Here is an 11,107-nt window from a genome sequence, read left to right as displayed (position 1 = left end):
TCCTGGACCTGTCTCTTCGCTTCTGTTCTCTGGGCCGTGAGCAGGAGGCGGGGGAAGTCAGTATGGTGGCGGCTGTGGGCGGGGGCGGGGAGGGCCGTTTTCAGTTCCCCCCACTATGCTATCAGCTCCTTGGCTCAACTTCCACTGGCCATGGGCAGCTCCTACCCAGCTGGGAGAGCCCCCAGTGCCAGGCAGGCAGGCTGACACAGCAGAATGGCTGGCACATGCCCGTTGCCCTGAGGCTTCCTGCTTTGCTGAGATGGTTATCAGAGGAGGGTGGATCCTGTCTCTTAATTCCTCTCCCTTCCCTGGGCTGTCTGCTTCCTCTCTCAGGGAGGGTTGAGGGGGGTCTGTCCGCAGAGTGAGACAGTCCCCAGCAGGACTGATGTTCAGGGCCACAAGCCATTTCATTCCTGCCTCGAAACCTACTAAGCTAGGCCTCAGTGGTCTGATTTTGGAGGCCTGAAGATATCCTACATCCTTGGTGCTGCCTTGAAATGCTCCTTTGACACTCGCTCACTCATTCACCTGATTTGAGGTTTATTGTGGACTAAAAAGCAAAACTGACTGCCTGTCAGTCACAGACACTTTAGTCTGACTAAACCACAGATCCCTTTCTAAAAGCTGGCGTGCGTTCTCTGGGGAGAGGGGAAGCAGGGGTCCACCTGCACGTACAGAGCTCCGGGGCTCTGAGCAGGAGGCTGCTCCTGTCCCTGCACAGCGGGCCAGGCCCAGAGGGATGCCCTGGTTTGTGCGTCTGTTTCCCAACTGTCCACAGACAGGCTAAGGCCCCTGCCTGGCGTTTCCTCCTCAGCTCTGACTGCTGTCAGAGCAGGCTCAGCCCCCAAGCCATTTTACAGCCCGAAAGGCGAAGCTGTCGCTGGAACCAGCCTCTCTCCTTGCGAAGAACACCCTCTGCAGACCGAGTGGGGTACCGGAGCACCCGTCTTAGACTTGCTGAGATCCCGGAACTTGTGCAAACACCCCCAGCCAGGGACTCGGGGTCAGATCCTGTCCCCACCCTGCCCCAAACTGTTAGCATCACCAGGAAGGAGGGTGGAAACTTCTGCTCAGCACCTTCTGGGCCTCCCTGGGCAGGGCGTGTCTGCTATTATCTCTGCTGGGCTGCTGCCTAGCCGCATTGTCCACGGATGAGGGCACCACAAGGGGACAAAGCCCCAAGGCTGCACAGCCGGCGCCTGGTGGAGCCTGGGTCCCAGCCCAAGACTCCTCTCCCAGAGACCTTGCTCCCACCCTGTCAGGTGGCCAAACGCCCTCCCTGGTCTCAGTCTCCCCACCTGACAAGTGGGAGCCTTCCTGCTCTGACCTTCTATGCTCCTCCTGGCCAGAGAGTGTTTCCAGAAGCTTTTTGCATCTAATAATAATAATAATAATAAACAATAACAGCAACACCCATAATAAAATAATGCTGAGCTCCACACTAGAGCTCTTCTCACGTTGTCCCCATTAACTCTCACAATGACCATTTTTCAGATGCCAAATTGAGGCACAGAGCAATTAAATGATTTGCCCCTGGTCACTCAGGAAGTAATTGCGGCAGGGTGGCAATCCAGCCTGAAAAATCCATGCTCTTAAGAAAAAGACTGGTGTTCCTCAAAATGCCTTGAAATGCTATAGTTCAGTTCAGTTCAGAAATGCTATAGGGCTGCTTGTAAAAAAACAAAAATTCCGGGGGAGTTCCCTGGGGGTCTTGGTGGTTGAGACTTCATCTTCTGGGGCAGAGGGTGCAGGTCGGACCCCCACTTGGGGAGCTAAGGTTGCACAAGCCTCAGGATCAGAAACCAAAACATAAAACAGAAGCAATATTGTAACAAATTCAATAAAGACTTGAAAATCAGTGCAAAAAAAAGACTCCAGATGCCAGGCTGCTTATCAAGTTGGAGGCTGGACCTGGGGATCTGCATTTTCATCAGTTTTCCCAGCATGGCAGAGAAGCTCCCCACTGACAACATCTTGTCTCTGAAAAGACAGAAAAAGAGGGTGAAGAGGCTGAGAGTGGAAATCGAGAACAGTCCCCTGATCAACACCCTGCATCTGTGACCCCTCCAGGGTCCTGGTGCCCTGGCCAGGTACCTAAGGGACTTAACGTTCTCCCCTTAAAGTGAGAAATTAACTGTCTACAGGCCTGGGTGGGAGCCACAGGTTCATATGCAAACTCCCGGCTTCTTCCTGCCAATCCTGAGCTCGTGGCTCTGGGAAGGGGCTGGGCTTCTGGGACTGGAGCCAATGAGCTAGCATTTGGGGCTGGTGGGGCGGGGCCAGGGTCTTTTAAACCGCATGCCAAGGGGCATCTGAGGCTCAAGCCCAGGTAGAGGCCAGCATGTCTCTGCAGAGGATTGTGCGCGTATCCCTGGAACACCCCACCAGTGCCGTGTGTGTGGCTGGAGTCGAGACCCTGGTGGACATTTATGGGTAAGAGCCAGAAGCCTGGGGGTGGGCACTGCAGGCCCCTGGTGCCGACCCCGGGCTCTCCCTGCAGGCCGTCCTGGGTGCTTCCTGACTTGGCTGCCCTCTCCTGAGTCTTGGCCTTGGAACAGCAGCCAGGCGTGCAAGGAGGTCATTGCCTTTCTCAGCCGGGCTTCTTCAAGACCCCAGCCAGGGGGCGTGAAGTGTAGGGGACTGAATGAGGGTGAAAGGCCCTGTCGCTCTGGTTCAGGGCCTCAGAGGCTGCTGGGCACTTGCCCCCGTCCTGACGATCCTGCAGGCTGAGCTGGGGGGGGTCTCACTGGGTACACAAGACTAGGAAGAGGGGTACCCACACCCCCAGCTTATGAGCTCTGCAAGCTGGGCATCAATCCTTTTGTAAAAAAAAAAAGAAATCACTTACACTCAACAAAGCACTTACTCTGTGCCAAGCACTGTTCTAAGAGCTTGACAAGCCTCTTGAATTTAATCCTTGAACTTGAACTCCCAAACTTGACTTTCACAACAACCCGAGGAGCTGAGTTTATTACTAGTTTTCTTTTGCCTGATGGATGTGGAAATGGAGGCACAGGCAGAGCAAGCCGTTGGGTCAACCACACAGCTACCAAGCGGCGAAGCCAGCGCTTAAAGCTGTTCCTGGTCGTGTCTGCTCTCTGCTGCCTGCTGCTTACGGAGCCGCACCCGTGCGTTATGCCCCTGCTACCGCCGCGGCCGTGGCCGTAAAGCCAGAGGCTGGGGGGAGGCCCCCGTCTTCTCTCTCTCCCCCTGGAGGAAAAGGAGAGTTCGGGCAGGGTTTCAGGAGCTGGGCGCTGGGAACCACCAGGAAGCCGGCTTCTTTACTTCTCAAGGCGTCCTCGGGGGTCCTGGGTCCAAGGCTGAGCGGGGAACGCAGGTACTCCGGGGGTAGGAGAGGAGAAGCCCGCACCATGCCACTCTTCCCATCGCGCAGCTCTCCGCGCTCTCCTGAGACGAGCCTGCGTTTCTCAGCCTCAGCACTGTTGGCATGGTCATTGCTTGTTGAGGCGCCAGCCTGTGCCCTGGGAGATGTTAAGCAGTGTGTCTCTGGCCCCCGCTCAGCAGATGCCACTGATCACCCCTCACTTGTGATGGCCAAAAACACCTCTGGACATCGCCCAGTGTGCCCTGGAGGGAAGGTCACCCCCACCTGAGAACCAGCATTTTAAACCAGGACTTTAAAAACTGGAGTTAACTTACAAGCAGAGACAGGGTTGGTCCCAGGGCACTAGAGGAGAGGAGCTGAGGAGCTGGTCTGCAGCAGGCTGAGGGTGGGTAGGCAGTGAGGACAGGGATGGGCTCTTGGTTGCTCCCGACACAGAGAGAAGCCCCAGATGATGAGGAGGGGTGCCCGTGCCAGCTGGCGCCACCGCCTCCCCCAGCTCTGCATGCCCGCGGGGGTGACTCACCTGCCCTGCCTACCCCATGCCCGTCGGGCACCTGTGTCTCTTGTTTGACCTGCCACAGGAAGCCTGGGACCGGCCCCTCCCCTGCAGAACTTTCTAGAGGATGGAGGATGGCCTTGGACCGTGAGTGGCAGAGGCAGCAGCGTCTTGGGGTGATGTGGAATGATAGGCCATCCTTGGGGTTCACGGAGGAGGCTGTGGGTGGGACAGCCTCTGGCCTCAAAGGAGAGACTCTCGGGCCTCTAATGACCAGCCCGTCTCGGGGATGGGGAGGAGCTCCTAGTCTGTTCATCGGCACATCCATCAGGTATTAATATTCCTTCGGGATCTAGTGTGTGCTAGGCATGGGGACACAGTGGTGAATGAGCAGACGTGGCCCTGACCTCTGAGAACCCTGTCCTGAAATTCTAGCCGAGGCTGGACCACCTCGCAGGGGTGCTGTGGGAAGGATTCTTGTCTTGCAAGCAAGCAGGACCAGATTACTTCTAAAGCCCCTTCCGACTCGGAGATGCTGTGACTCGGCATCCTGGGTGCTCGGACTGTGGGCCAGCGGGAGAAAGGGAGTGGGTGTGGTGGTCGGCCTTGGCTCTGCCTCCTGAGAGCTGTTGGACCTTGGGAAAGTCACTTCACGTCCATGTCACTCTTTCTTCATCTGTAGAATGATTGGGTGTGGTGGTCGGCCTTGGCTCTGCCTCCTGAGAGCTGTCTGACCTTGGGAAAGTCACTTCACGTCCATGTCACTCTTTCTTCATCTGTAGAATGAAGGGCGTAATTATATCAGCAGTTGCCTAGAGCCTGGCCCATGCCCTAGAGTGCGTGTGACTAACGCTAACTAAGACTCCAGCCCTTCTGTGAGGTGCGTACTGTCTTCCTCCCCGTCTCAGAGATGAGGAAACTGAGGCACAGAGAGGCTGCGTCATTTGCCCCTGTCACACAGCCAGAGAGGAGAGGCAGGGCCAGAATGCAGCCCGGGCACTTTGGCCTTCACTTCAAAGGGCTGTGGGCACGATTGAGATCGTGCATGTAGGGCACGTAGGCGATGCCTGGCACGTGAACATTCAATTATGGTAACTGCTGCCATTATTACCACCACCATCATCATCTTAAGTATCTTTCCTGGCTCTCGAGACAGCCTCGAGTGTCCCCAAACCATCCACAAGATGGCAGAAAAACCTGTGAGCCCTGCTGGGAGAAGGCGGAGAGGAGAAAAGAGAAATTAACACAGGCTAGATGGCTGGATGGCATCACTGACTCGATGGACGTGAGTCGGTGAACTCCGAGAGTTGGTGATGGACAGGGAGGCCTGGCCTGCTGCGATTCATGGGGTCGCAAAGAGTCGTACACGACTGAGCGACTGAACTGAACTGAACTGAGCAGTCAGGGCGGGCTCCCTGGAGGCAGAGCCTTGCAGGACGAGCAAGACCCCTCGGGATCTCTAATCACTAGCAGATTAAACCTATCTTCTTTCTTTCCGCTGAGTTGGAGGTGGCCCAGGCTTGGTGAAGGGGTTTTGCTCTCCCTGTTCGGGGTAACACACAGACATGATGAGCCGCACACTGGCTTGCAGCCAGGACTGAGAACGCCGTCCCTAGGTGGAAGGGCAGCCAGCTCACCGCATGCTCAGCAGAGGCCGTCTTACAGAACGAAGAGGCTTGGGGTGCCTGGGGCAGGAACCCAGTGCTGACCCTCAGCAGAGGCCGTCTTACAGAATGAAGAGGCTTGGGGTGCCGGGCAGGGACCCAGTGCTGACCCTCAGCAGAGGCCATCTTACAGAACGGAGAGGCTTGGGGTGCCGGGCAGGGACCCAGTGCTGACCCTGGTGCCTTCACCCTTTGCTATGTCACCTTGAGCACATTTCTGCTCCTTCCTGGGACTCAGTTTCCACATATGTGCCCCAGAGAGGTTGGCATTGAAGAGTGGCTTTCAGGCTCTGCTCACAGAGGCTTCTGAGCCTCCTCCTTGGTTAGACAAAGCAGCTCCCCTCGGTCTCCCCCAAACTCTGTTTGGTGTACAGCTCTGGCCTGCCTGTGCGGAGAGCAGAGGAGGCAGATGCATCTTTAACTCTCAACTACGTGGACTTTGTAGAAGGGGTGTGTGTGTCCGCCGTGTTCCAGGGGCAGGAAGACGTGGGATTGAGGAAGGGCAGTGAGCTCCTGGACCGCGTTCTTCTGGTGAGGCTGGTGGGGCTGGGAATCTGGGACCTCACCGAACAGAGAGGGACAGCTGGCATCCTGAGCGCTCTGAGCCTTGGTCTCCCCTGCTGCCATGGGCCAGCTCGTTGGGGACCTTGGTGGTCATCTCATCAACCTTTCTGTTCTCAGCGACAGAGAACCTTTCCCATCAGTTTCCTGGCTCTAAAATGCCTAGTTTTGTTTTCCCAGAGGTGGAGGTCCTAAGAGCTGGGAGGGAGAGGGTGGGTTTGAGTTTACAAGGGAGTGGGGACAGAGCTGGCTTGAGTCCTGACTCTGTCCCTCACCAGCTGCGTGGCTTTGAGCAAGTCGCCTGTCGTCTCTGAGCCTCCCTTTTCTTATCTGTAAGGTGGGGGAACAGTACTGACATCCGGTGGCCTGGGGCGCCGTCTGCACCATCACTCTCACCATCATCCTCGCCACTGACAGGGTGGACGAGTCTAAAGGCAGGCCTGAGCTGTCTGGACGCCCAGGAGCGCGTGAGCTCATGCTGCGTCCCCCCACGCCCCCTGGGCGGGGTGGCAGGTCCAGCATTTCTGAGACACCCCTCCTTAGCTATGTCCTCAGACTTCACTGGACATCAGGTGGTTTAAAAGAGCTCTGCGTGCAGAACTTATGGTTCTGGAATCGGCATTTTCAACAAGTAGGTCTGAGGTTGATGCCGTGAGGGTGACCAGCGGTCCCTGCTTGCCTAAGACTTTCTAGGTCTTATTACTGAATGTCCTGCACCCCAGGAAATGCCCCGGTCCCTGGCAACCAAAACTGTGGGTCATTCCACCGTGTTTTTCCCGGCGCGCACCAGCTCCCAGGCTGTGGCGTCCTGAAGCTGCCTGAGAGGACTTGGCGATGCAGAGGGTCTTGGACGGTCCTGCATGTGGGGGAGGGCACAGCCCCCAGCTGTGTGTGCCCAGGGCTGGGCTGGGGTGCCATCTGGAGCAGCAGGCTGTGCTCAGGGTGGTCTGACGGGAGGTGGAACTTCATCCAGGTAAGCCTCGGGCCACCTCCCATGCCCTCCAGGCACCGGGGAGCTCGGATCCTCCCATCCTGCTGCAGGGCTTCCCCCAGCAGCTGCCGCTTCAGTCTTCCTAACACACAGCTGTGTGGGGGGTATAAACCCTGAACAGGGGGTCTGATCTCTTCTGGGCCCCAGTTTCTCCAGCAGGGAAACAACGGCGCAGGTGCAGGGGCCTTCAACTTTCGCTCATTGTGTTCAGCATACAAACACACTCATCTCCTCCGCTCATCACCCCCACTTAATCGATGCCGACACAGAGAGGTCCAGGCCACGCAGCTAGTGAGAGTGGAGCTGGACCAGAACCCAGGCGACCTGACCCCAGAGCCCTCAGGCTTAGCCTCCTCACCACGGCTCCACCGGTCACCCTCGTACTCAGGAACCACCGCTAGCTCCCACTACATAGGAATGAAATGACAACGAGCTCGTTGCAGCCTGAGTTCGCCCTTGACCTCCTCCGCTTGGGAACCCCTTCCCTTTAGCTGTGTCTCCTCCTTGCCCTTAGTTCACCCCTTCCTCCGAGAAGCTTCCCCAGACGCCCCAGTCCCAGCCTCAGCCTGCTCCCGTACGCCCACCTCCTATGTCCTAATGTACCTTAATAACCCCGTCCCCCTTCCTGGCCGGTGGTTTTCCAAGACTGCCCCATCTGTTATCGTGTTTGAGCCTCACGGTTGCCTGCGGTTGGCCCAGTGGCTGTCATTGCCCCGCTTTAAAGGCAAGGCTGCAGGGCCAGGTGAGTTGTTTAAGGGCACTTGGCCGTAGGGCAGCCCGGCCTGGTCTAGAACCTGTGTCCTGACCCTGGTGCTGGCACTCCTGAGCCCCTGGCTTCTTTGGGACCCTCCTGCACAGGGCTGCTTCCGTCTTCATCTGGGGTCCCCCTGGAGGCTCACATGGGGCCTGGGCTGGGAAGGTACAGGAGAGCCGGGCTGAAATACCCCAAACCACAGTCTGCAGCCTGGGAACTGGGTGGGCGTCACGTCTGAAGGACCACCCAAGCTGTGCCGCTCTAGCTGGGGAGGCCTGGGGTCCAAGGAGCACCTGGGTTGTCGGGGGGTGGGGGGGCGGTGCTGGGGGGCCTTTCACACCAGGTCCAGCTGCGTGAGTCTCTGTGTCTCTGGCTTCCGTATCTGTCTCTCCGTCTCTGTGTCCCCACACCTCTCACTGCAGGCTCTCCCTGTCCCCCGACGGTCTGGCTCACAGACCCAGGGCTCAGCATAATAGAGTTCTGGAAACATCAGCTTTGGGAGTCAGTTACCAGATAAAACCCAGGACACTCAGTTAAACCGGAAGTCCAAACAATGAGTAATGTTTTAGTCGAAGGATGTCCCGAATATCGCACGGGGTGTACTTACGCTAAGGTAACTGTTTGTTGGTTACCTGACATTCGAGTCTGACTGCATGTGCTATAGTTTATTAAACCTGGCAGCCCTGCCTGGGAGGAGACACAGGTGTGTCAGCTCCTCCTACCGGGTGAGGACGCCTAGCAGGCCAAGCCCTGGAGAGGGACCCACCTGATGGAATACTGTTTGGGCCCTGTATATTTCTCTTTCTATAAAGGGAAGCTGGGCTGAGAAGTGCCAGAATCATGCCAGCAGAGGAGTGAAGGAGGCCTGCTTTCTTCCATGTGGAGGCAGAGAAAGGAGAGGGCCTTGGGGTGGAGTGGGGGGAACTATGGCCAGCAGTGCAGCTTGGGCATGCCTCTTGCCCATCCTGAGCCTCGGTTTCCCCACATTAAATGGGACTGTGCAGAAGCTTAGATGAGTTGATATTTGGGAAGCCCACCATGCTAATCATGCAGGGGAGGGGTCCTGGGGGTTTCAACTTCTGTTGTCGTTATGCCTGGGTAAGAAAGTGGACTCAGGAGCCAGGAGGCCTGGATGTGGATCCCAGTCCTGCCACCTACTAGCTCCATGAGCTTGGACAGGTTACTTTAACCTCAGTTTTCCCGTCTGTAAAATGGGAGATAATAATAGTACCTATCTGGGTTTTTTTTAATGGATTACATGACAATATATGTAATGAAACTTGAATACGGCTGGCACATAGCAAGAGCTCAGCCAGTTGTCCCCCCGCTGGGGTGTGTGCCGCTTCCTCCAGGAAGCCTTCCGGGTCCTCTCCCCACAGAGGCCTCTCCCTGTGTGACCCCACTGCCTCCTGACCCACCTTTTGCCCTGGGCAGGGCTGTCCTCAGCACTCCAGCTGGCTTGAAGGCTCTGGGGCCGTGGGCGCTCCTTCCCGCATGCGCATGGGCACCCTACACACACACCATCAGGAGGAGCAGACTGGTTTCAAACAAGACGCCCGACCAGCTAGAGCTGAAAGGAAGTCCAGGGCCATCAGACAGCACGGACTTTTTAACCCTACAATGAATACCTGGAGAACTCACAAGGGAAATGTTAACCAACACAGAACCTGGGAATATGAGACTGTGTGTATGCGTGTGGGCTCCAAGTTTGACTCCTAGGAGCTTGCTGGAAGGATCTGAGAAGCCTGGGGTAGTCTGGGAAGGCTTCCTGGAGGAAGCAAGAGTTTGAGCCAGAGTTCAAGCATCTGAACGAGGGCTGCCCTCTAGCACTTCCCATGGCTTGCATCCTTCCCAGGTCAGTTCCCGAGGGCACAGAGACGTTCGAGGTCTACGGAACCCCTGGCGTGGACATCTACATCTGCCCCAACGTGGAGAGGGACCGGGAGCGTGCGGATGCCCGGCGGTGGCACTTTGACATGGGCTCCCAGATCATCGTGGTCATGAACTCTCCCAGCAACGAGCTCAACGACAGTCACGTGAGTGCACCCCCTTGTTTGGGGGTGACTGGGGGTGGGGAGGCGACCCAGCTCCCTGAGGGCCCAGTGCCCTCTCTTATCCAGAATGCAGGGTAACCCAGAGGGCAAGAGCCTGGCCCTGGAGCCGCCAGCTCTGCAACATACGAACACAAGCCGTGGGTCTGCTGGCCACTCTCGTCTCCTCTCGGAGCCTCAGTTTCCCCACCTGAGGCTGAGGGTTGATTCGTGGTCCCCGTTACTATGAATGAGGGAGAGAAAGCAGAGGTGGACAGGGGAGCAGCTGCCTCGGGGGCCCCTTCCCTAAGGGCCTCACCTTCCCTAACCTGCCGCCTTCCTGACACCGCTCCCTTCTCAGGCAAGGTGCCTGCCCTCCTCTCCTCTCTCTGCCCATTCAGCCACAAGAGCGAGCCTACCACGGCTGGGCTGGAGGCAGTGTTCTGGCCCCTGGGCAGGGGACATTCGAAAAACGGAGGAGATGGGTGGTCCATGAGCTTGGTGCAGTGGGAGCCAGGTCTGTCACGCAGGCGCAGGCTCCCGCTCCACATCAGGAGCGCCATTTCGGGAAACTGGCCCTTTGAGGAGCACTGACCGGGCGCCCAGTACTAGGCAGCGTGCCCTCGTCCAGCCCTGACGACGGCCTCAGAGGCGGGGTCTCATGTGCGGTTCTCAGGGGAGGCACTAGGGTTCAGAGCAACCATCCCGGGGCCACAGAGCTGGTCAGTGGGGGAACTAGAGCTCAGGGGTCAGACCTGCCTGACTCCTGGGGACAAGCTCCCTCCGTGAGCCCCACGTCTTTCCCACCCAGGGATCCGAATTAGCCTATCCAGGGAGTTTCATGCGGCAGGTGGGGCAGGATTCCACGAATCTGTTTTACAAGGAGATAGACCAAGAAGGGGCATGGCTTACCTGAAGTCACGTGATCAGTGAGTAGCCAAGTGGGTGAGGGTCAGGACAGAGGCCCCTGGAGCCCGGCGAGAAGGTGGGCCAGCCTGCAATGGGTGCCCAGCACTGAGCCAGGGACAGTGCGGAGGCTGCCACTCTCTGAATTCCTTGGCCCTGAGGACCACAGGGACAGAGGAGGGCCATGAGAACATCCCTGCCTTTGTCTGGGGTCCAGGTAACCGTGTGCCTGAAGCGAGCATCCCTGCTGGGGCTTGACACTTGGGGGTTCGCAGCTGCAGGATTTCGGGGCTCTCAGGACTGAGGAGGGACGGGTCTCGGTAAGTTCCTGAGCCCCCTGGGAGACAGGACATCAGAGC

At 57.5% G+C, this 11,107-nt stretch overlaps 1 protein-coding gene across 1 annotated transcript in view; it reads left to right on the top strand.

The window, feature by feature from the left end:
* Window positions 1-2,341: 2,341 nt before the first annotated feature.
* The window catches only part of PADI3 (peptidyl arginine deiminase 3), a 29,994-nt gene continuing 21,228 nt past the window's right edge, over window positions 2,342-11,107 (top strand). The window contains exons 1-2 of the mRNA XM_027522265.1: window positions 2,342-2,433; window positions 9,668-9,848. Coding sequence (XP_027378066.1) covers window positions 2,342-2,433; window positions 9,668-9,848 — 273 coding nt within the window. The remainder of the gene's footprint in view (window positions 2,434-9,667; window positions 9,849-11,107) is intronic.

Source organism: Bos indicus x Bos taurus, chromosome 2 (genome assembly GCF_003369695.1).
Source record: "Bos indicus x Bos taurus breed Angus x Brahman F1 hybrid chromosome 2, Bos_hybrid_MaternalHap_v2.0, whole genome shotgun sequence".
Classification (NCBI taxonomy): Eukaryota; Metazoa; Chordata; class Mammalia; order Artiodactyla; family Bovidae; genus Bos; species Bos indicus x Bos taurus.
This window is presented reverse-complemented; position numbering and strand designations above follow the sequence as displayed.